Consider the following 25,499-nt stretch of genomic DNA (forward strand, 5'->3'; position numbering starts at 1 on the left):
AGGATGAAGCTGTGGGATGGAGGATCATGGAGAACCTGAAGGGTGGCAGTGGCATAAGGAGGGAGCTTGCATTAAATTAATCTGAGCACATAGAGGTGCACCTGAGGGCAAGAACTGGGAGAAGATAAAGTGGGTTTCTTGCCTGGAAGGACACAGAGAGGGAGCAAATGGGAATGCTGGACTTTTGGATGCATTTTGATCTTTGTAGGACCTTTTTGGCAGTGCTGGATTTTGTCATCCTGATCTTCACACCACTAAAAGGGATCTCTGCTGGATGTCTTCTTACGACGCAAGCCTCACACCAGCCAGATGGTTCCCCTAGCAGAGCAGCTTATCTTAGCAGCAAGGTCTCTTAGGGCGCTCTCAGTCAGTCTCCATTGGAGTGTTTGCTCATACCTATTCTGGCTGCATGACACAAATGTGTATCCAAGCAAAGAATTGCAAAGTATAAGTGCACAAACCTGCCCTGGATCTGGTGAGATTGTGTGTTGTCAAGCATGTCTGGGTATGGCCACGAAATGCCAAAAAAACATAGGAAATGTGAAGTAACTCATGAATTGCAGGTGACCTGCACATGAGCATGGCCAAAAAAACATGAACAACCAGGAAAGAGTAGAAAAATGGGCTGTTTAGTCTAGAAAGGGCTGAGAGACATGCAAACAGTTGTGAAATACATGCCCAAAGACAGGTTATTGCTCTTCTTCAGATCCACCTTATGGTGGGGCATGAAGTAATGGACTTCAGCTGTGCTGCCAGAAGCTAAACATTGGGAAAAACCTTTCTAATGATAGTGCTAGTTCAGACTCCCCTCCCTGCCTCAGGAGCTAGTGGGATCTCCATCACTGGCAATTGTTATGAGGAGCCTAAACTAACATCTAGATTTGACATCTGCCATGCGGCAGTAACCAGCTGGATGGAGCAGACAGCGTTTTGACGTCTCTTTGAGCTCAGCTTTCCTTGACTTCTTCCACTTTCCATGACCGGTTTTCAGTACCGTAGGGTAAATATTCATTTGTGACCCTCATGCCCACACCAGGAACACAGAAAACAAATCTTGTGGTCACCTGACAGCAAAAGTGCTGGTTTTGGTGCAGTGTCTTAATCATCTTTATGCTTTAAGCCAGCTCATCAAGACAGTCTGCTGTCTCCACCCGCTGTCAGTGGCATAATGCAGCACAGCCCCATGGTATCAGTGCTTTAGGTAACTTAAGAGCAGGGTAATCATGTTGCCACATGGCTTTGGAATTAAATTTTTATACTTCGGTGGCCTGGGGGTGTCTTTACCCAATAACTGAGCGTTTCGCGGTGGCTTCACCCCAGTCCAGGAGCACGTGAATTCCTGTGATTGCCCGGATGGGCAGACGCGTCTGCTTCAGGATGGCACCCTTTGGCACTGTTTAATTAGCAGAGGTCAGAATTGCCTGCTCTTTTGCTTCATTGCAAGCCACCTTCATTTACACTCTTGCTGCAGCCAGCCTCGGATATTTGAGAGCACAGTGGGAATGAGAAAAATTCATTGCATCGCTTGTATCTCGCTTTTCTGTTTTATTTTCACCTTCTGCAAACTGACCATAAGGTTTTTTTTTTTTTCTTTTCTTTTTGAAGTGTCAGTTTGCAAGTGGTTTATCTAATAATTTCTGCGAAGACACCCAGTGCTCTTGGTTATTTGCAGGCAATTTGCATGTGTGTTTCATCCAGGTGTGTAGTGCAGCAAATTGCTCCCTCTTGTTCTGAATGACTATTGCTGTCTCACATAATCTAAGGAAATTGGACTCTCAAACTGCGACTTCACAGCAGGCATTCCAGGATTTGGACGTGTCCACTATGGTCTTGGGGGCACTGTGGTACTTTCTAAAGCAATAGAAAGTGGCTATTAATACAGTACTGGATAACTGTGCTCCTTTGTGTGCCAACACAAGTTTTTTTTCCTAATTCTTTCCTTATAAGCTTGTTGGTGCCCTGCTGGGTGAACTGCTTTTCTCTGTGCTATTTGCCTTGCTGATAACCACATCAATTGCCAGCAAGTTCTTTGTTTAAAAACCCAGTTACAAACCGATCTCCCATGTGTGCATCTTTATAGCTACTCTTTCTACCCTTGAAAAAACGGTGCCAGCAAAGCTATTTCAGTCGGGAAGAATTTTTTTTTTAAGCAATCACTCGTTGGTGCAGCAGTTATGCCAGGATGACAGTGCTGTGTCCTGGTATAGTTTTATACCCTTTCCCACATGAGCTAGTGAAACTGGTAGCGGTTTGCAGACAGATCACGGTGATACTGAATTAATTCCCACACCTCTGACTAGGCTCAGGTTCATCTGATGCATCTTTGAGAGTCTGCATGGAGTGCTTAAGTTAATGATTTCGTTTCCCAGAGCCCCCTGTGCAGTCAAAAGGAGAGAGAGGCTCCTTCAGAGGTGGTTCAGAGCACCTCAGTTATAACCAGAAGCAGCCACTGCATAACGCCAGCTGCTAAGGGGGACTGCAATGTGCTTTTCCTTCAGGTCACTCAGCATTCAGTGGGTAAAATTAGGTAAGTGTCCTCAGCATCCTTTGGGAAAAGCTTACCCGCAAGGAAAGGAGAGAGTCTCCCCCGAAAACTTGCCATGTTCTTTTTCAGGAGGAAAATGAGATAAACCCTCTCAGATGGATGCCAGTGCCAGCAGCCTCAAGAGGATCAAGTTTGGGAAGCTGAAGGTGGTGCGTCGGCACTTGCTGCAGAGATATGAGCACCAGCCCTTCATCTCCTGCCTGGCCGGTTTCTACAGCTGCCGGTGGAAGCGGTACCAGCGCAGAAGGACCGAGCCCGGGAAATGCTGCTGCAAGACGGTAAATTAGCCCAGAATCAGCAAAGATGTTGAAATCTGCACTGGGACAAGTCAGATAAGTCAAGCTGACAAGTGACTGTTGTTGTAAGTGGCTGAGCCTAGCTTTGTTCCACCTCTGCTTCAGAGAGTCCAGCACTAAGCAGAGTATTTGGTGAACTGCCAACAACTTACTGGTGTCTGCTCTTTGCTCTGATGGATTTGGGGCAAATAAAGCTCTAACCACTTGGCCATTCTCTCCCTCTCCAGCGGGAATGCATGTTCTTCCCATTGCTTGTTGGAGCATTCTGCTTCTCTCTGATCTTCCTGTACATGTGGGGCGAAGCAAAAAATGACTACAATAACTTTGACTGGTAAGTACCATGTTTGCCTTCTCTCTTCCTTGTGTTTTAGTGAGAATCCCTGGGCAGATCCTTGGGATCAACTAGTTTAGGAATCACCGTGGAAGAGGGGAGCAGCAGTGATATGCTAAGTGAAGTGATGCAGCAGGACACTGCAGTCACAAACTGAGGTTATGGCTCCTTAAATTCTTGGTTAGTGCCTGCAAATTGAACATCCCATGATTTCAGAGGTGCCAAGGGTCTGCCCTTTGCTTGGCTGTGGTTTAGAGGTGTGAATTTGTGTGAAAAATTGTAAAGGATGCAGAAGAAGGCTGTGAAAACTGAAATGTGCTGACAGCTTCCCAGAGACACAGCCAAAAGAGCCTCTCGTTCCCACTCCTGAACCAAATGCTGCTGACTTGCCTCCCCTATTTTTATCCATCTCTTCCATTTCTGCACCTTCCTTCTAGCACCACTTCCATGTTTTCAGGAGGATTTTGGTGGCAAGACCCAGTTTTCCAGTGTAAATGTTTCTTTCTTGTCCCACCAAAGCACTTCAGAGCCCCCAGGGAATCCTGAAGACCCCGTTCTGGTTGTCCCCACATGCACAGAGCACATCCAGCCTCACCATGTGCCCATAAATTACGAAAATCAGTTGACCCTCTCCACAGCACCAGCCAGAGTCACTCAAGCCTTGAGGCTGCTTTAACACTCTAGATCCCTGCTTGGCCCTGACTGATTAACACTGATTCCTCAAAGGATTAATTAGCTTGGATGACATCCTGGGGTCTGCTGATAGCTGGGGAATTTACACTGTGGCTTAGCCTTGCCCTGACAAGGCAAAAGCAATATAGTATCTGCTCGAGAAGTGGGGAAACAAAGGGCAGGACAATGAAATACCTTAGCTGTGGACAGAACAGGGAATGTTTTCTGCTAGGGACAGAGCAGGGATTTTCTGGATGCCAGTCAATTGCCATAAACTCAGAGGCTGCCTTTCTCTCAAAGCCACGGGTTTAAGATCAAGTTGAACAGTCACTCTGAGGGCCCCAGTCCTCTACACCTATAAGGAGGGTAATAGAAGAAAGAAAATTAGGAAGATGGAATGAAAGGGACTAAATAGCTCTTTCGTTATCTATTTTTTCCTTCTCCCTGAAACACAGCAGTTGGAGTTGGAAGCATTGCAACAACTATTTCAGTGCAAAGAGATTTGCATGTTGCCAATCTAGGAACTGTGGAATCGCCAGCGAGGATGTTATAGAGCCTTTCCTCCTGTAATGCAGACAGTAGCAGTTATGCAAATCAACCCCTAAAATTAGTTGCCATCTAAAGAGCTCAACTCTTACAGAGAGGAGAAGTATAACAAGGTAATTCATTCTCAGAGAGACATTGGAGTCCGTAACCTTTGCCTTGTCTGCAGCAAGCTGCTGCTTTTTTATAATTAGATTGTGACTTCTCTGGAGCAAGGCTATCCATTTGATCTGTGTTTTACTCTTCTGGCACAGTGGAGTCTTAGTTTGGTGCTTAATGCATTCATGTTGGATTTGGGAAACCCAGTCAGGTCTCTCAACCACTATTATATGTACCAAAGTAGATTCTTTTTCCTTCATTATTTTGTTATTTTGAAAGGTTCAGCATTTCAAGGAGCAGAGCTGTTGTTTGCCTCCAGCCCGTGTGCTGAAGTAGCACAAACATCATTAAGGCTACTAGCAGAGCTATTAGCCAGCACAGCTATTGGTAGGGGTGGGAAGAGGCAGTTCCATGTTCCAAAAACCATGTCAACTCATAGAATCATAGAATGCTTAAGGTTGGAAGGGACCTCTCGAGGTCATCTAGTCCAACCCCCTGCACAGGCAGGGTCACCTAGAGCATGTGGCACAGGACTGCGTCCAAATGGGTTTGGAAGATCTCCAGAGAAGGAGACTCCACAACCTCTCTGGGCAGCCTGTTCCAGTGCTCTGTCATCCTCACTGTCAAGAAATTTTTCCTTAAGTTCCTGTGGAACTTTTGGTGCTTCAGTTTGTGGCCATTACCTCTAGTTCTGTCGGTGGCCACCAGTGAAAAGAGGCCAGCACCATCCTCCTCACTGCCTCCCTTGAGGTACTTCTAGACACTGCTCAGGTCCCCTCTCAGCCTTCTCTTCTCCAGGCTGAACAGGCCCAGCTCCCTCAGCCTCTCCTCATAGGGCAGATGTTCCAGGCCCCTGATCATCCTCGTAGCCCTGCGCTGGACTCTCTCCAGCAGCTCCACATCCCTCTTGTACTGTGGAGCCCAGAACTGGACACAGTACTCCAGATGTGGCCTCACCAGGGCTGAGTAGAGGGGCAGGATCACCTCCCTCGATCTGCTGGAGACGCTCTTCTTAATGCACCCCAGGATCCCATTGGCCTTCTTGGCCACGAGGGCAACTGCTGCCTCATGGTCAACTTATCATCCAGCATGACACCCAGGTCTTTCTCTGCAGAGCTGAGCAATCCGTGGTGGTTGGCTGCCAAGGCAAGGCTGAGCTGACGTGATGCTTGTGCCTCATGCAAACACACAATGACATTCAGAGCAACGTGATTTAAATCCAATAATCTGTGCCCATCAGCACTAGCCATGTTTTGTTGGGTCAATACAGACCTGGATCATGAGGTGCTCAAAAAAAAATCCACCCCCAAAAAATCCATCCAAATCTCTTTTCCAAGCAGTTGTGCTCCAAAGGTATACCTTTGGGGGTTCTTTAGTCAAAATTAGTTAGAATCATATAGATACAAAATCATTAAGGTTGGAAGGGACCTCTAGAGATCTATCTGTCTATCTATTTATCTATATAAAATCTAGCTGCCTAGATTTTATAAAATTTCTTGATTTTTAGGTATAACTATGGAAACTTGGGCTTCTGGTTTCTCTGGTCTGTTGTTCTTCTGATTGTGGCTGCAATCCTCTTCATGTACATCACACTCTTATTGGTAAGTACCACTCCTTGTAAGCAATTCCTTATGAGCTGACAGAGGGTCTAAGAAGTGAATATAGGGATGATTTAACGTGCTAGACCAAAGTTCAATCTAGTCTGGTCTCCTGCCACTGACAGAGGATGTCTGGGTAAGGCTGGGAACACAACAAACATTTAAAAGTGTCCACCTGGGATCTCTGAGATTCGGTGGCTTTTTTTCCAGTGATTTCTCTTTAATGAATTTGCCTGGTCTCTCCTTGAACCCAAGTAAAGCCATGCCAGCAGTAGCCAAATTTGGATATAGTGGAAGCTGAAGTTTCTTGTTTTAACAGTAGGGAAATAAGGAACTTTGAGTCATATAGTAGCAGTACTATGTCATCAAAGCTGAGTTATTCCTCTAATTTTAAATAATACTCACTAGAAGGGAAACACTATCACTGAAGCAGCCATGATTCTCTCTGCATTAGAGAGAATCTCTCCAGTTTCTCTCCATTTAGAGGCTGCAAACATGCCCACAAAACACTCTCCTGAAGTTTTTGTTGAAACCAGGAATGTTCATGAATTTTTTACTTTACCAAATCATGATAAGTTTTCTGATCAGCTGTGTGCTTAACCTCCAAGTGAATACATATGTAGAAGTTTCCATCCTCTGCATAAAAAGGTGTGGACTGAGAAATCACTTTAATCAAGGATTAGAGTCTGTATTCAGGCTCATGCATGCTCCAGTTTTCATTTTGAAATTCCAAGGACTGAGGCTGAGGTTATGGCTTTGTCTCACCTCTGTGACCAAGATAACCAGTTTTTATGAAAATTTCCTGCTGTTCTTGCCCATTTCCTGCTGTGTCATCTTATAGTCACTCTGTATATTGCTCAAGGCAGGGAGTTTCTTTTTGCTCTTTCCAAGCAGTGCCTTACACAATAGGTTTCTGGGGTCTTTTGTCCCTGTGGAAGTACAAATAAATAGTAATTTTGTCCTAGTGCTAGAAATAAAAAGCAAAGTGATGAAAAGGACAGCTGCTTGGCCATGCTGTCAGCACCAATAACACCATAGATACTGTGGACTAAGTTAGCTCTGAGTTGGACAAATAACAATATTTGATTGCAAGAATTTTGCTGGGTGCTGGTGGCTCTTAGCCTTGAACTCTGTTACTTACTCAGCAAAGTCTTCCTGGCTTTCCAAGCTGCCATGGAGCAGAGCTGTCAGTGTAGAGGTTACAGTGCTGCTTTGGGTGACACTTGCCAAGGATACGTGTGTGACATGGATACCTCTGAGACTCTACTTTGATGAGTGCAAGTCTGCAGTCATCACAGCGTGGATAGGAATGAGATTTACATGATTTCCTGAGCATGAGGACTCCTGGTTCTCATTCACGCTTTTTCTGGATCCAGGGAAAGGCCTGGTCTGTCTCAGACAGTCCAGTGGAGACAGATTACAACTCAGTTCAAATCTTCGTAACCAGCATTGATGTGATAGCTGGAAGCTACAGGCAGATAAGGACAAGCTAAAGCCAGAAAGAAATTATGAACAGAAAACTGCTATTCATTACGGTTCAGTCTTGGTTCCTGTTTCATTGTGTTGACATGTCTTTCCCATCACAGTACCTTGATTTTCTCAAACAAAGTGAGCAGGGCTTTCCTTCAAAGCCAAAAGCCAAAGCCAAAAGACAAGGAGGAGTTTGGATACACTATCCTTGCATGCTCCTGCATACATCTCAGTGCATCTCAAAGAGTTTTCCATTGTTTTTTTTTTCATATAAGTGAGAGAAGTATGTGACTATAGCAAGTTTGACATCTGCCACCTCAGACTGCATCAGTCTAACACTGTTCCAGCAAAAACATTAGTCTCCAAAGGTTCTACTCTAGCTTGAGGAACCTGACAGGACCCACACTTCCCTGAGCTCTTGGCTTTCCTTCCCAAGTGGTGCTCAAAGGGGGAATGCAGCAGAAATGCTTGATTTGCTGATGCATCTTACGGTGTGTGACCTTTCCATTAGGTGAGGGATTATTGGGGTCACCTAAATGAGAAGGATGAAGAGCTTGGCCATGGTCTGTTCCATACCAGATCTTTGGTGCACATCAAATATCCTTTCTGAAGCCTGCTTAGCACTGACCACGCTGGCTCAAAGCTGGTGGTGTCAAAGCTTTTTAGCTTTGTTTAGACTCTGGTTGTGCTGGAGGTTGTACAAGCATCTTCGCAGCCTGGACCCAGCATGGCAGACAGGCATGTCTGCATTAGGAATGCTTAAACAGGCCTCAAAAGACAGAGTCATCCCATGTTTCTGTGCAGAATATCTCCACATTAGAACTGCATCTGTACCATTGAGTCTGAATTAGAGAGCTGCCTTTAATAGGAAATAATATTTTAGTGTGACAAAACTGCTGGAGAAAAAGCAGAGGCAGCTCCTGGCCTTTCAGTGTAAGCTGTGGCGAATTCCTCTCCAAAACATGAGCAGCTTCACAAGTTAATACAGGCAACTGTCTGGCAACGATACAGGCAACTGTGGCCAGCAGCCACATCGCTCCTATACATTTCAGACAGTGGATGGCTGAAGGACTTGCCCCCATAATGGATTATAGCACATGTTCAGGTTGCAGGAGGGACTGGAGATCTTCACCCTGGAGATCTTTATCCCTCTGGTTTCCACAGAGAGTCTGAATACGGTCTCCAAGCTGCATATTTGCTGTCTGTCAAGAGGAGAGGCAAATGCCTTGCACCAGCAGCCAGTCACATCGGAAAACTGAGCACATTGATGCCCTTGTTGGAGCACGGAGTTTTCATAGCAACCGGCGGCTGCCCGGCTTTGTTTGCGAGTGCCTTGCTCTCTTCCTTAATGATGACATCCAACCGGAGCCCCGCGGGCCTCTTTCCATGTCGTTATTGTGAACCAGTGAAGCAAACACTCTCCTGCCCACCGACCACCACCGGCTGAACAAAACGCTGCACCACAAAGCTCTTGCTGTCTGCTCAAAGATGCTCCCCGTCTGCATGCATCAGTGCCATTTTTTCAGACAATTGGTTACAATTAATTCAATTGCCGTTGCTCCCCAAGACAATTTTCCCATCCCCATTACAGCTAAAATGTTAAACCGAGGGGCCTAATTGCAGGGCAGTTCAGGCTCAGCGGAGAATAAAAAGTTTCCTTATTCAGTATTTCAAAAGCCAGAAGATAATATTTTCCTCTCTGCAGTTCAACCATGTTTCAGTTCAACCATGTTTTCAAACCAAGGGTTTTGGAGACCCGACTTGTGACTGTTCAAAGAGGTTCAAATGCTTAATGACCTTTACTAAGAGAAGACTCAGAATAGTACATTGATGCTAACGGCCAAAGATTGATCCCAAAACATCATGTGGCAGCAAGCTCAGAGCCTGCCTAAACCTTACCAGCAGTGTTGAATTAGACAAATGGCCATTTCCACACTGAAGGAGACTGGGGAAAGAGTCCGTTATCCATCCTTTTGCAGTAAAACCTTGTGGTCCATGTACCCACTCAGAAAGAGGGAGACAGTGAATCCTCCAGGGAATCCTTTCTCTCACCACCAGGAAACATCTGTTATTTACTACCTAGGAGGTAGAAAGCAGAGGGAGAGACTTATTGTGACTGAAGAAGAGAAGACTGCAAATGTCGGAGGCTGTAAGATTCAGGGGGACAGCAGGGCTGGCAGGAGGGACCCTGGCTCTGTTCTCAGTGAGATTAGTCAGACCTTCTGTGTCAGTCACCAAAATCCACGTGTCTGTGTGCTCGTGTCAGACAGTCCCTGGGTATGTGTGCAGGTCTGGTCTTGAGCCGTTTTGGGGGGAGTGGGAAGAAGCTATGTGACTGTGGCTTGAGATATTGAGTTAATGAGCTTCAGAGGTGTGTGGAAAGCACATAAAACTCAAGCTGGCTGTGCCAAAACCCACACAGGACATACCTTGTCCTCATCACACCAGCTCTCTGGTCCATCAAGATGTGGTCCCCTACAGGAACCAACTGTGCAAGTGGAGGAGGTCCTTCCTCACCCTCTAAGGATAAAACCTGTTGCTCATTCTCCTTGTACACAGATAATAAGCAGTTGTTTTCAACCATAGAAATGAACTTTCCTTCAGATAGCCTTCCCTGATGCGCTACGTGTTTCACATGGAAGCTATTCCACAAGTCAGAGAGAGTGGGGGAAAAGTCTGGATGAGCACAGCCAGCAAAATAACTATTGGGATGTACCTTAGGCAAGGGCCAGGTGCTTGTAAAAGTGCTTACAGAAAAGCAGAGATTTTTAAGTTCTTTCTTTCTGGCTTGTTTTAATTGGGCCGGATTAAGATCTTCAGCAGTAATTCAATTCTCTGTGAACTACTCCCATGGTTACTCATTACATACTGAGTGTAGGATTTAATTAAAGGAGGCTAATATGTCAAGAAGCACTTTAAAAGTTGATCTGTATTCTCTACTGAGCCTATCTCTCTTCAAATCAGCACCATTCTGGAAAGAGAGTTTGTTTGTAGCTGCATCAGAAACAACATTCCTTTGCAGTTGGATTTCAGGAGAGCAGAGCCCCTTCCCGTTAAATTATTGCTCTGAAACTGAATGTCCTGCTTTCAGATAAACCCACTGTGTGACAGTCTGGAGGAACTTGGGTCATACATTGACCGTGTCAGTGGAGCACTGATGTCTGTAAAGCGATGCTCTTCCCTATACCTGTGCTTATGAAAGTCATCACCAGGTTCATGGATTGCTTAGGTCTGTGACAGCTTGGGGAGTCTCCAGCAGAGCCCTGGGTGATTTTTCCTTGTACTTCACTTGTGGGAGTGTCACGCTGGTGTTCGAGACCTTTTTGCTGTCCCCTGCCATGGGATGGGGGTTTGTGCTCTGCCTCGCAGGATCAGAGAATGGAACAGGCTTGCCACAAGGCCACAGCTGAGGGCCAAAATAAACCTGGAAAAGTTACGGTTTTGAATTTTCCTGTCTGTGTTCTGGGATGCGCCTGTCTCTTGCATTTCTTGCAGTTACTCTGTCAGCATCATTACTTTTGCTCTCTGCTCTGTGTTTTTAATTCTCTGAGCTCTCTCCCATGACTGATACTCCTCTAGACACAATACATTAACAGAAAATAGTCAAAGTTAGTGCCATATTGGTTTGCATTGTGGCAGTTGGCCCTGGCCAGCCTCTCTCTTTCATAGTTTGCCTTCTCAGAGAAAGAAGAGCCATCAGAGGTGACCAAGATGCCCAATGATCTGTTAGCTGTGGGAAGCAGTGGTCCTGTGGAATGATCTTGATAGGTGCTTCACCATTTTAGGAACGTATTTTCAACAGCAAAATACCCACCAGTTCTCTTCCTACACGGGTTTTACCATCAGCAATGCCATTGGCGGGAAGCCCTGGAGTAACGTGATTTTCCAATGCAAAAATAATCCGAACATACTTTCCCAAATGTACGTCAGCATTGTATACCAAGATACAAACCATGTCTTCTTGGTTTCCCAGGTCCTAGCAATGTGTCTGCTTGCAGAAGGTCAGCAGCTGTACCTGCACTGGAGTCACAAGGTAGGGAGAGTCAGAACTTTATGGCAACCCTAATCTGCACTTTAACCAATGGAGTTTGTGATGTGTCTCTACATGAAAAAGCAGCTTGGGTTATGAGGAAGGAATAGAGGGAATGGGTTGCTCTTAGGAGACTTTAGATAGCATGAGAGTGATATCTGCACTCGAGTTAATCACCCCAACCTCCCTGTACAGTTGTTGGAAAGAAACAGCCTCTGCGGATGCTTCATCCAGCTGGTTGTAGACATCTAAATTAAGAGGAGATGAATCACAGCTGAAGTACCTCTCCTTCCCACTGACTCCAAAAGCAGCTTGCGATGACTCATTCAGATGAGGACATCTATATTTGACATGTCTAGTTATGGTGACATTTGGGTAACCTGTGCTTACCTAGAGGTAACCTATTGCAAAAGAAAAGTTTCCTTAGGAAGCGCAGTGTAAGTCTCTGCTCTGTAGCAGCCTCCAGGAGCTGTAAACAAAGTGGGTGATATCTCTGTAGAACAGAAATCTGGCTTTTCCAAGGCATCCTGGTGTCATATGCCTTTTGGATGGTGTGGGAAATGCCATCTGGGGTTTTGAAGGTTGAGAAGCAAATCTTCAGGGAGCTGTTGCTACAAAGTCGTGTCTTCAGATCACCTTCTGTAAGAAATTCTTGGCAGTTATGTGATGTATTGATCTGTATGATCCTCCTGAAATATGGGAAATCCCATTGAAAATTGCAGTATCATTGCAATTTTTGCTTGAATTTAGTTGTTAGAAAATAGATGGTATATAAACATGAGCCTGCCACCATAACCTGCATTGTTCTCAAACCAAGCAAGAAGCCAGAGATGAGAATGAGCTACCTCCTCACTTTTGCAGTGAAAAAGTGAGGTCTCATCCCTGAGTTATATGAGTGTTTGCAGCTGAAGAAGTCTGTTGCACAGCAGAGACTTACATGAATTTCCAGCATAAGGAAGTTATGTTGTTGTCTCAGGGATTTTTCACTTCTGAATTTAGCCATCTACAAGTTAGGGATCTGATGTAAGCTGATGATCTAGGCTTCATCCACAATAACACAAAGTGAGAGAAAGAGAGGGAGAAAAGGAAGAGAGATGGAGAGAGAGGCATTGCTCATGACCCCTGCAAATTCCTCCCTTTGGCCACTAACTGTGGAGGGAGCCTTGAAGGATGATTCAGCCTTGGCACCCAACTCTTAAAATCCATCTTACCACAGAGAAAATCCAATCAACAGCACTGCTGGTCTGATTTTATTTCCTTGTAACTCTGTCTCTGCGCTGGCATAACTCATGCACCCCAATCCTAGCCGCCAGGCAGATGCATTGCATTCCCTGTGCAGAAGTGCCAAAACTGATTTATTTCCTGTTTGCCTCCCCAGATTGGGACTTTTCTTGTCCTGGCCTTCTCTGTCGCAGCCCTCTTTATATTTTCTGTGCTGTGGGGAGATCAATGGAAAACTGTCCGCCTGTCATTCCAGGTAAGAAGAACTGGGGCATCTGTTAAAAAAAAAAAAAGATTTATAGAAGTATTTTGTGCAAATAGGTAGAAAAATTTCAGTAGGATGATATTTTTCATGTGTTTTTACTGACAGATTGTGCAGTTCTGCATAAAGTTTTCTTATGATTTTACGTTTGCAATTGAGAGAATGGAAGCCAAGACCTGAGGTTTGGTTTCAATCTACCTGTTTGATGTAAAAGGTCTCATTTTGGGAAGTCTCATCCTTTGTTTTTGGCAAAAACGTCGTATGTGCTGTTTCTTCACAGGTACCCAGGATGGGTTAAATCAGACCCCTTGGCTTGGCAGGGTCACTGGAACAAGGACTTGTTCCCTACTCAGTTTCTGTCAGTTCAGTGGCCTTAACATTACCAAAAGTTCAGGTTTTCTTTTCTCCAGTTGTGGCACAGGGAGCTTTCCCTCCTGCAGACAGGACAGCATTGGCCTGTTCCTGGACAGCAGGTGGGGATTGCCACCGTGAGATGGGACAGCCTGTGGGATGCAGGACATCCCTGTGTGTGATCTGCTAGAGCTTCCTCAGCTTCTGGCAGACCTGAAGGTGGACGGCAGAGCTGCCCAGTGCTGCTCAAAGCATCTGGATCCCCATGTGTACTGGGAAGGAAGCTGCCAGCCTGTGATCATAGAATTGCCTTCAGATACTATCTGGGTACATCATCTCTCCCCACTTACCTTCATTTACTGCTTGTGAATATGAGGAGGGCAATGCATATGGACTGGAAGAGGAATCAACTGGCAGCCCAAGAGTCACTGCAGCATGTTTGGGATGTGCTGTTTGTGGGGTACAGTTGACCACACACTTCTCCCTGCTCTACAAAGTTCAGCAACCTTAGGTCTCTGTTCTGGTGCAGATAAACAGAAGACATCAACAGCTTCTTCTCTCCTTTAAGGATTCCAGGGGAGCTGAGAAAAAAAGTGTTCAGGTTGCCATGGTGCTGTTTAGTGCAGGTGTTTGTGTCCTTTGAGATGGCCTCCTCCTGCCGTTCCCAAAGGCCATGAGGCTCTTGCAGATCTTGTGTCGCATCCATTAGTCCTGTGCAGCTATCTCAGATATCCTGGACATCTCGAATGACACCTTTATTTTTGCATAACCAAATGCTGTTTCTGGTTAGAAGATGTTGATATCAAGTATCACGGATAGACGGTGTCATGCACAAGATCACTCAGCAACTGCTGTAAGCCAGCTGTCTGCTGATGCACCTTGCAAAGTGCTGGGTATCTGCCTTTTCTTGTTCCAGTTTGGAAGGGAAAATAAGTGGGAAATGTTGGTGTATCCTGTGACATGAACATTGCATTTTCCAGCCTCTTCTTGAAAGGAAATTCTATCAAATGTTCTAGATTTCAAGCAACAGGTTGGACAGACTGATTTAGTGAAAGAGTAATAGCCAGCATCATTGTTCAGTCATCTGGGTTAAAATTAAACGAAACTTTTAAAAACAAATCTGGAAATGGTTATACACAGACTTCCACAGACTGCCTTGGAGAGCAGCCACGTATTGTAACAGGGACTCCTGCCATACCTCCTGTCTCCATCAGCAGCCAGATGTTATTCTGAATACGGACTAAGCAATAGAAAAGACATATGGCTATCTCTTTTCCCTAGCACATATTTAATAACTCCAAGTTTCAGCTACAGCTGGATCCACAAGTCTCTGAAGAGAATAACACGCAACGAAAGCATACAAAAATAATGGATTGGTTTCTTTGTAAGATTTCCAAAGTTTTAAGGAGCATGTCATACCAATATTACTTGAATGAAGAGCCAAGCTCTTCAACCTATCTGTTAAGTTTCCTGTTCTGGTTATGCATATAAGACAAGTGCAGAAGTGGTTCTCAGTTATCTTGTTTAATCTTTAGGACCAAAAAAATCCAGTGCAGTTACTATATCTGTTCAGCAATAGCTTTTCTATAATATTTTGAAAGCACTAAGATCTGTTGTTTTCTGTTAGTGAACAATAGAAGTATCTATGAGGCCACCAACTCCAAGTTGTAAGTAAGAAAAAGAAGAAAAACAATGCAATTAGCACTAATGCAAATGAACTAAATGTTTTCTTTAAGAAAAAGTGTTTCACTGAAATAAAGGAGAATTAATTATTTGCCTGGGGTACATTGTTAATTTGTAAGGCTGGGTGCTGCAGAATGTGTATGAGGCTGATAAAATCCATGATTAGACACGTGCCAGGCTAACTGGGTCTTTTACATTACGTGAGTTCCATATTGGTGTAAAAGACCAAATTTTATCACTCAGGTTTGTTGACTTCAGTTTAAAGATCTAGTTGCAGTGTATCCCTGAGACAACCATTTCATGGACTGGGTTACATTGAATTGGATTGGTTTGGATTGGATTGGGCTGGGTTAGGTTGGATTAGCTTGATGCTTTCTGGAAGATATTCCTATATTATGAGGTACTGGTAATGGAGAGAGAGAGTCCTGCTCTGAGACTGTCCTGAGCCTTTGTGGAAGAGGACAGCCCTGCCTGCTTAGCTGATTAGGAGAAAGGAGAGCTGAAGGCTAAAATGAGGGCTACTCCTTAGCCTGGGCTGGGAGAGAGGGTGAGCTGCTGGTGTCTGTTCCTTCGCTGTGGAAAGTTGTAGCTCCACTGGGATTTGTTTCTACCTGTCTCCAGTGATTGAAATCCTTTTCTTTCCAGATCACTGCTCCCTATCTCCACATAGGGGCAATAACCGTCATGGTCCTCCTATCCTGGCCTGTGGCTCTGCATGCCATCAGAGCAGATAAGAAAGGTATAGTAGCTCAGCTCCCTGTTCCCTATATGACAGAAGACTCATGTCAGTGTGTGAAACCCAGTATGCAGAAGCCCTTTCACCTTACATCTGCACTCAAGCTGCAGGTGGCCTTTATCCTGTGGGAAATTAGCAGGGATAGGGATTGGGGCCGTGCACTGTCCTGTGGCTTTCTAGACCCATTACTGTTGCTTTGCACAGTTCTGGCCTGTAGCAAGGCAGTAACTGGACATGGTTTGGGGACTGTCACAAGCTCAATTTCATACTCAGGAAGGAGTTCGGTTTTGGTAGTCCTGCCTTGAGGAGAAAAACAGTGTAGCTTCATGGCTGTGAACTGTGCTCTACACATTTGCATCTTGCCTGGAGAATGGACCCCAACATTTTATATATTATATACCCTGCTTTAGACATGGAGAGATGATGGCTCAATACCCAGACTAAACATGTTTTGTCCTTCAGACTGGCAGAACTGGAGGGTTTATAGCAAATACCACCCTAGCTGTTGAAGCAAAAGTGGCAGTTTCCCCTTTTGATGCCCAAAGTAGGTGTTGTGGCTGCTTGTGCTCACTGACTGCACAGACAGCTCAGCAAATAGGTTTACTCAAAGCAGAGGGACAGGGATGTGCAGAAGGCAGCTCGTCCTAGCCTATGGGAGACATACAGGCTGTTGCCTTCTGACAGTGCCTGTCTCTCTCCTGTGCTACAGAAAACCTAGGCAATGAGCTTAGATCCAAGCAGGATATTTTGCAGCTTTCTACCCATGCATTTCCTGGATTGTGTTGTTGAAGTGAATGTGATGGTTAGGGGAAGGAGGGATGGGTTAGGGGTGGGACAAAGCCTACCAGCTGTTTAATTGGAGGGCGGTATTAAAAGTCAAGCTGCAAGGCAAACCCGTTTATTGCCACATGGATTAACTCTAGCCTTCCTCCTTCAAATTCTTGCAGTTGTTCAGGTGATAATTGTTGGTCCATACCTGGCTATCCTTCTCTTTCTTTTCTTGATACCTCTGGGGATGTACTCACCTTGCATCAGAGAGGTGGGGACACTTGGACCAAAGCCAGCCCTCATTGGGCACCGTGGAGCACCTATGGTAAGTTCGGAGAAGATATTTTACATCATTCCTTCATCCTTTGTATTTTTACCTTCATTGCTATGTTCTTTTTTTTTCCCCCAAGAGTTAAAAGGAAGAACAGTCTGTAGGGGTGAAGGGGATGCATTTCATTTTGGAATCAAAGGCATCACTGCATGGATTTGATGATACTGCTCTGTAGGCACAAGATAGGTGTAACAGCTAAGGTGGAATAAAACAAAGACTTCCCATTGCAGAACACAGTACACTAACAAGATAATTCCTTTAATGGAGAGACAGTATTTACAGAGTTCTTCAGTGTGTATGAAAACAACCTTCTTATAGGCTACTCTCTTCCCAGCTGGCACCAGAAAACACTGAGATGTCATTTCAGAAGACCATTGAACATGGTGGAGATGGTCTTGAAACAGATGTAACCATTAGGTAAGAAGAAGGCCTGTGTCTCTAGGAATGTGAACCGCTGCTTCTAAGACTTCCTTTTGGAATTGTTAAATTCTGGACAACCAGGTTTTACTAATGTCTGGGACTAGGATCCCTCAGTTGGTGTCTGGTGATACAGGCTGTGCAGCATGATTGTTCTCAGGAAAGTTAATAAGTTTGGAGCTATTGATTTACCAATCATTATTTCTACAGTACATTTTAAATGCTTTGCAGAGCCTCAACCATAGTTGGCTTCCAGACTTCAGTGAGTGTTGGATTAGGCCTAATAAAATGCCAGGAAATTGTGTACAGACCTGTCGTAGCTTTGCCCTAATTATTAGACCTTTAATTGCCCATATGAATGGGACCCTTTGCTGTAAACTGTTAATATGATGGATAGGGCAAACAGTTTTTTAATTAGCACTTCAGTAGCACTGTGATAGTGTGAAATCAGGACTTCAGTGAGGGAATTACTTATATTTAGGTTCTCTACTGTAGAAGAATTAATATCCATCTTTTTGTGATATGGTAGATATAAATGCCTCCATCTACACTTTGTCCATGAGAAAACTGAGGCATAGAGAGACTTGACTTCTCCAAAGTCACTCAGTAGTATGTAAGCTATAACTTAGTGTTTTGAGCCACTTTCCCTAATGCACCCTCTGCTAAATGGTCCTGACCTGGCTCACACCATGAATGGAGCCATGTCCCAGATGATAACCTGGCCTCTTGCTCTCCAACAGCTATGATGGGGTTCCCTTCCTCATGCACGACAGCACCTTGAAAAGGACAACCAACATTGGGGAGGTCTACCCCAATGAGACTACCCAAAATGCAGCATTTTTCTCCTGGGACACCCTGAAGGAGCTGAACGCTGGGACATGGTTTTTTAAGGTGAGTGCCATCAAAGACTATCAACCGGCTATTGAAGAGGTAACACCTGGCTACTGATTATTAGAATTAAGACAGGAGTTACCAGTTGGGCCAAAACTCAAAGAAGTCCATAGAAATATTTCAGCTGAGGTCTCTTTTCTTTGTTCAGAAGGCCTTTAGGTCTAGGAGACCTATCATATTTGATTGTGGGATGTCCTTGTGGCTCCTTATCATAGAAGCAGAAGAACTGGTGGGCTGGCAACAACTGTTGGTGCAAGTTGCTGTGTCTAATAGCCACAGCCAAGATGGTGGGAGAGGTAAGCGGTGAGAAGAGAGGTAGCTGTGACACAGTTTATGTCCCAGAAGCTGTCATCAGAGCCTGGGTTCATTTCCTGTGATCCTCAGGTAGAAGGGCAAAACAGAACAAAATATGAACCACTGGGGGTTGATGCCAAACTTCTCACAAATACGAGTTGTTTGCATGTAACTAACTATCCTAGATGTTACTGACTGATTGATTTCCTTTTGCATTTATTTATTTCTAGGACAAACCATTTTCATGCATGGGCTCACTGTCAAGGGCAGATCAAAACCAGGCAATGAATCAGTCAATTTACAAGCTAAGTAATTTCTTGCGCCTCGCAGACAGTCAGAATAAACTTGTGATATTTGATCTCTACCGCCCTCCAGAGACCCATCCTTACAGGAATTCCTGGATCAACAGAACCCTGGAAGTCATCCTCAATGAATCGGGGATTAAACCTCATCTGGTAGGATGGTCTCACTCCTCCATGTCCTTTCCATTTGCTGAACTGAGACTTTAAGGTTATACCCAGCATGACTTCACCAGCACAGAATACAGCCCATTGCAGTTCAGTTCTTCATTTCGAAGACTTATCTATGGGCACAGTCCATTATAAAAATGGTTTCTTTACAGGGCCAAATTTGTGTATCCTTCTTCTTTTTGTACAGTCCCTCTTTCAACAACCTCTTTTAAAATACATGATTTGGAATATACTCCTAGCATCAGTTCCTTAGCATGTACAAAACGGTGTAGGCCTACAGCAGTCCAGAGAAATTGGACAAAGAATACTAGCTGATGCCTTAGCCCCTAAAGTGCATCCTTTCCCCACTGTAACCTATACTCTGTCATCTTCTATATTTATGTATTACAGTGGAAGCCCCTGTCTCAAATTAGAATATCTGGAACTGGATCCTCCCATAACCTTCCTCCTCACCAGGCAACTCTCTGCTTGCAGTAGCTGTTAAGTTTATGCATATGAGTGTATATATCCATTGATATCAGGGCAATTACACTAAGCTGTGTCCACTAAGGATCGCTTCTCCCATCATGGAAACAAGGATCTTTATTCTCTGTTGCCTTTCTCATTAACCAAAGATGCCTTTTCTCACAGAAACCCAGCATCTTTTGTGCGGCTGTGTAAAACATTACTCCTTGATTTCAAGCTGATAAGCAAGGAACAGTGAATACTTATTTCTTTATGAGAGTGACTTGCAAGTTATAACCCTGGGTTCAAATATCTTTTGATCATGGCACAACATATGACATTTGACAGGCCTGTACTAAGCCCTGCAAGAGGTTATACTTGTTGGAGTTGTAAAGAGCAGGGTGTATTAGTAACTCTATTGTGAATTCACTGGGTGCTCTTGTTGCCTGCAGGTCCTATGGCTGGAGAACGACATGAGGTCCTTTGTTCAGTCTGTTGCTCCTGGGTTTCAGCAGACAATGGGCAGTAAGGCCCCAGTTGAAGACCTACTGATGGACAATGTTGTCAAACTCAATCTGGCCTACACTGAAATGTCCAGTGAAGATATTCAGTAAGTAGCAATTTCAGCCTCTAGTAGAGTCAATAGACTGGAGTATCTGGAGTGCACTTACCTTGTGTATGTGGCAATGTCTCCCTCCAGTGCCTGACTGCAGGATCTGTTATCATTTTGGGAAGAACTATTCCTATAGCTTTTTGAAGATGAAGAACTCTAGTTCACTCCTTTTATTGAGTCTGTGTGTGGCCAAGAGGTGGTAGATATAATTGCAACCCTCCCCCTGTGCTGCCTCTGTCTTCCCTCCACCATCAAGGGGCATTGTATTAATTACTCTTACAGGATCTAAGGATCTTCAGGGTAAAGGAATCCAAGTGTCCCAATTCCTTGTATTGCACTGAAGCCAAGGATGGACAAATCATTCCAAATAACAGCAAGTACTTAACTGTGGAGAATAAAGAACTCTGTAGCCTGCTGTGGTTCCTTCACAAACATCAGTGTGAATGTTTAACGCTGTGGTGAGGGACCATCACCCTTTCATAGCTGGTGTCTTGGAGTTGTTGTCTCTGTTGCTATTATTGCTCTGTTGCTTGTGATACACTGAAAATGTCAATTCTCCAATGGACTGATTGATTGTCATTAGAGTATTTTTCAAAATGATTCTCTTCCATGAAAAAGGTATCTTGACTGACCAGCTCTCCTTCTGTAAATTGAGTTTTTGCTCTTTTCCATTTGCAAGAGCATTTAAATCTAAAAAAAAAAAATGGAGAGGAGTGCAAAAGTTTATAACATTGGATGAGTTGATGTTTTCTTAATGATCATCTTTCAGAATATAAAATTCAACGTAGATCCAGGGTAGATCCTAGGTAGTTTTACATATCAACTTCAATACTTCGAAGTATCAACTTTGATACTGATGACATTTCTTTAGCAATTTCAGAGAATGGTCACACTTCATATTAAGGTTCAACAGCTTATAAGGGTTTGACAAACGATCAAACAATGTAATACTGTTGAGTAGCCAGCTGTGAAGTGAGTTTAAACATATTGTTATGAAACTCAGCCCAAAGGCAGTACACAGCTTCTTTATTTCCCTAACAAATATAAAAACTTCTTGCTCTTTTAAAGGAAATATGCTGAGGCGAATATCACCACCAACCTCTATGTGATCAACGAGCCATGGCTCTTCTCCTTGGCATGGTGCTCTGGGGCTCACTCTGTGACCACCAACACTGTCCATGTGCTGAAGAACCTCAACCAGCCACTCTTCCTTATGGTAAGCAAAAATCCTCCCTTATTGGTGGGGGTATGAAGTAGGGATGCGATGTTCATACTGGCACTTGGAGAGCAGATCAATTCATGCACGGGTAAAGGAGGTGTCCCTCTGGCTGGAGAGCTCTAGCTTATTGGCTTTTGTGAGCAACTCCCGGCATTACCACTTTGTCTCCTTTTTTTCCTCTTGGCCCAGGGAGAAACATTCTGTTTGGTAAGACTTAAGAGACTTAGACCTTGAGAGGAGAACAAAAAAAGTCATACTCAGGCTTTTGTGCGGAGAATGAAGGGGGCTTTGAGGCAACATGTGGCTTTGGGTGAGGATTTCCATTTCCAAACTTTTGGAGCTTGTTTATCTCAGAAGTTCTTCACTTCCTGGGGCCTCCTGTACCTCTTCTCAAGTCTGGGCTGATGCCTCAAGCAAAAGGGAAACAACCATAGAGATAATACTGCCTTGGTGGAATATTTTTTTCACTCTATTTGTCTGTTTCCTACTCTTCCTTGAAGAACCTAAAGGACTAAGGGGCATCTGGGACATTGGTTCCACTAGAGTCCTTGCAAGGGTAACTTGTAACACTGTGTAACTGGCTTCACACTCATGAAGGGGATTTTACAATGCTTCCTTTTTCCCATTTGAGAGAACGACAAACTACAGATATTAAGTCCATTGTGAGATAGAGGTTCTGTCTGAGGGTGAATCTTAAGATGCTTTTAGATTTAAATCAGGAGATATCCCAGCCTTCTATGGTGTTCAATGAAGTATAGTCTTGCAAGGGGAAATCAGGTGGCACTAGTTAATTTTAACCTTGGAGAGGAGAGATGACTGTAAGGTCTGCCTATGCAAACAATAGAACCCTGTTTTATTCATTGTGGTATAGCCCAATCTTCTTTGACACCTGACACGCAGCCATCCCATTTTGATTTGGCATCAGCACATGCAGGCTGGTGGCCGCTTAAAAATGCTACCAAATGCTGTTTAAAAACTGAGAGATGTTCACAGAGTCACGGGATGGTTGTGGTTGGGAGGGACTTCCAGAGATCATCTAGTCCAACCCCCCTGCTCCAGCAGGGACACCCAGAGCCCGGGGCACCTGGGCACATCCAGGTGGGTTTGAAGATCTCCAGAGCAGGAGACTCCACAGCCTTTCTGGGCAGCCTGTGCCAGGGCTCTGGCACCCTCACAGGAAAGAAGTTCTTCTGCACATGGAGATGGAACATCCTGTGTTTCAGTTTGTCCCCGTTACCCCTTGTCCTATCACCAGCCACATGGAGAAGAGTTTGGCCCCATCCTCCCTACAATCACCCCTCACGTATTTGTACATGTTGAAAAGATCCCCTCTCAGTCTTCTCTTCTCTAGACTAAACAGGCCCCACTTGCTCAGTCTTTCCTCATACGATAGATGCTCCAGTCCCTTCATCATTTTCATGGCTCTACATTGGACCCTCTCTAGAAGCTCCACGTCCCTTTTGTCCCGGGGAGCCCAGAGCTGCCCCCAATGCTCCAGTGCGGCCTCCCCAGAGCTGAGCAGAGGGGCAGGATCCCTCCCTCGCCCGCTGGCAACGCTCCTGCTGCAGCCAGGAGCCCATTGGCCTTCTTGGCCACGAGGACACGTTGCTGCCTCATGGGCAACTCGGTGTCACCCAGGACTCCCAAATCCCTCTCATGGAGCTGCTTTCCAGCAGGTCAACCCCTAATCTGTGCTGGTGCCTGGGGTTATTCCTCCCCAGGTGCAGGACCCTGCACTTGTCCTTGTTGAACCTCATGAGGTTCCTCTCTGCCCAGCTCTCCATCCTGTCCAGGTCCCTCTGAATGGCAGCGCAGCCCTCGGGAGTGTTGGCCACTCCTTCCAGTTTGGTGTCACCTGCAGATTTGATGGGGGGTGCCCTCTGTGCCCTTGTCCAAGTCACTGATGAACAAGTTGAAGAGCACCAGGCCCACTACTGACCCTTGGAGGACACCACTGGCCAGTACTGGGCCGGGTACTCTTGCCACAGGTGAACACCAGGCAGCTGGATTGCCACAATCAAGCAGCAAGAGGGAACTTCAGCAGCTGGTTTTGAGTGTCAGATTCTGTGATAGCTCCATGATGTTGGATATATCCTCTGTTGTTCTCTTGCAGACTCCACAGCAGTACAACATCATGTGGATCTTGACAGATGTGACCTCCATGCTCCTCATCTCACTCATCTTTGCTCTGCATTGGTAAATACTGAGTTGCTAATGGCTGTTCTAGTCTGTTCTCTTGCTCCAACCAGAGGGGTGGAGGGATGCTTTCAGGTGATCTGGATGGCTAAAAGTGCTATGAAGGACATCTTTCCCTTCAGGAGTTAGAAGAAAGCCCTTTAGGACTCCAAAGATCCTTCCACATCTGCTCTTCTTATTTTTCCTTTTCTTTTGGCAAGTTGGGCATCATCCACCCCAAGATTCAGTGAAGATCTATGGGTTCAGGGTAGCCGTCAAAGCCAGTTATCAAAGCTGATAGACTGAAAGGAGAGCTGATTCTTCTGCTCTCACACTATAGACACTGTTGGATAGGATTTACTTAGGAGAAAAGCTCTCGTTGTTAGTAATTGAGCACCACGTCTCTGTATCTTCCTATGTCAGAGCCACTCAAGAAATCTGTCCTCCCAGATGCAAATCGAAAGCATGAGAATCTCAAAGGCACCGCGGTTTATTTTTCCTCTCATTGATTCAAAGACATTGCCTCCACTTTATATGTTGGAAAACAAGTTCACAAAACAGGCTCTGTGTCAATACAGAGCTGGACAAGACACACTGCTTTGGTGTGGAAAAAGCAGATCTATTTTTGCTCTGGGAGGATGGAGAGATTAATAGGTTACAATTTAACCAGGTGATGAACTGGTAGCTGTACAGGTAAATTTGCTGGACACCGAGGATTTTCCCTCCTCAAGTGTGCACATTTCCCAGATTCCCCAGAACCCTCCAGACATTGCTGATCCAGCCATATCCCTTTTTCTTGGCTGGCTCTGAAACAAGGGCACTCCCAGCATGTATAAGGAGTGAGGTGGCATCAGCAATACCTAAAGTCTGTGTCTGGTCTTGTTTGTCAGATTTACAAATAACAGATTTACAAATATCAGATTTACCAAAAATCACAACTCTAAAATTTTCCTGGCTGCTTAGGAACCAGTTGCTGTGAACAAGTCTAGGGTTTCTGAACACTTCAATCTCTCATAGAAAACAGGTCTTAGTCACAAAGTTGCCTCCAAAATACTGCTGTATGTGTGGGGTGGACACACAGGCAGCACAGTCATCGAGCAGGGTCCCTTTATAGAAGGGATTTGAACAAATTCCAAAATTATGAGGGCGATTCCTGCTCTGACAAAGTAAGAAATGAGCGACCAGTGGTCCAAGTAGCTTCAAGAGGAACACACATCAAGCAGCAGCCTAACCCAGATGTCTTGCCCTGCACAGGTGGCGGGAGCGGAGTTTCTCCTGCTGTGCCCATGATGGTGGCACAGTGATGGAGAGTGGCACCTACAACAAGTTCAGGACAGGTGAGTGGGGCAAGGAGAACTGGGAGCCTCTGTAGGGCTAACGGCCCAGACTGCAGGACCCCATGGCCTGAGCTGTGTGCATTTTTGGTCTGACTCTGCTCACACCTCCTGGCAGAACTGCTGCAAGTAGCTCACTCTGTGTCTCCTTCTCCAGAGCTCGGCGACATGCCTGCAGTTGTGGCCTGACAGAGACGAGGAGACAGAGACCTGCTATCTCACCTGACTGGAGAGCGGAGCCTCCCCTGACACCCCTCCCTGCCACCAGCCATTGCACAGGGGTGGCAGCCACAGGACAGCAAAACACAGGCAAAGGCATCAGGAGGGAGAGGAGTTGACCAGGGGAAATGGTTCAAAAATGCCCGCCCTTTTTGGTCCTGTCCTGCTTGCTTACGGCTTTCTTTGTAATCCCATGCCTGGCATGGATGGACGAGGTTGTAGGGGAGCACAGATGGGGTTGCAGCCGTGACAAAGCTGGGCACCACGACTAGATGCTAAATCCCTTTGGCAGCAGCCGCATGGGAATCACCTGCCCCCTCCTCATGGTGTTGGTGTCCACAAGGAAACAATCCTGATGATACCCTCCTGTTAGTGCTAATCCTCTGTTAGTGCATCTTTGTTTGGCACACGCTGCCACCATCTGAGCGTCCTCCAGTCCTGCTTTGTCCTTGGCTGCTGGTGTTTCTCCAGGCAGACTGAATTCCTC

The 25,499-nt window shown here is 45.2% G+C and overlaps 1 protein-coding gene across 1 annotated transcript; it reads left to right on the forward strand.

Annotated features, from left to right (window-relative positions):
* The first annotated feature begins 2,621 nt into the window (after positions 1-2,621).
* On the forward strand, positions 2,622-24,995 carry GDPD4 (glycerophosphodiester phosphodiesterase domain containing 4). The gene is made up of 15 exons (XM_088535037.1): positions 2,622-2,823; positions 3,069-3,172; positions 5,994-6,087; positions 11,528-11,587; positions 12,963-13,061; positions 15,747-15,840; positions 16,785-16,930; positions 17,271-17,353; positions 18,094-18,244; positions 18,769-18,993; positions 19,905-20,062; positions 21,134-21,281; positions 23,398-23,480; positions 24,714-24,796; positions 24,951-24,995. Exons 1-15 carry the CDS (start codon positions 2,641-2,643, stop codon positions 24,980-24,982), a joined length of 1,743 nt encoding a protein of 580 aa, XP_088391163.1. The 5' UTR covers positions 2,622-2,640; the 3' UTR covers positions 24,983-24,995.
* The last annotated feature ends 504 nt before the right edge of the window (positions 24,996-25,499 follow it).

The sequence above is a fragment of the Tinamus guttatus genome, unplaced genomic scaffold (assembly GCF_059628265.1).
Source record: "Tinamus guttatus ecotype Peru unplaced genomic scaffold, ASM5962826v1 Tinamus_guttatus_pri_ptg000602l, whole genome shotgun sequence".
In the NCBI taxonomy this organism is placed as follows: Eukaryota; Metazoa; Chordata; class Aves; order Tinamiformes; family Tinamidae; genus Tinamus; species Tinamus guttatus.

What these genes read in the sequence shown, in the direction of transcription:
- GDPD4 (XM_088535037.1), top strand. Translation starts at nt 2,641, where the DNA reads ATGGATGCCAGTGCCAGCAGCCTCAAGAGGATCAAGTTTGGGAAGCTG. An exon ending in TGTACATCACACTCTTATTG is followed by an intron (nt 6,088 to 11,527) that starts GTAAGTACCACT and finishes TTGGTTTCCCAG; the next exon opens with GTCCTAGCAATGTGTCTGCT. An exon ending in ACCAGCCACTCTTCCTTATG is followed by an intron (nt 21,282 to 23,397) that starts GTAAGCAAAAAT and finishes GTTCTCTTGCAG; the next exon opens with ACTCCACAGCAGTACAACAT.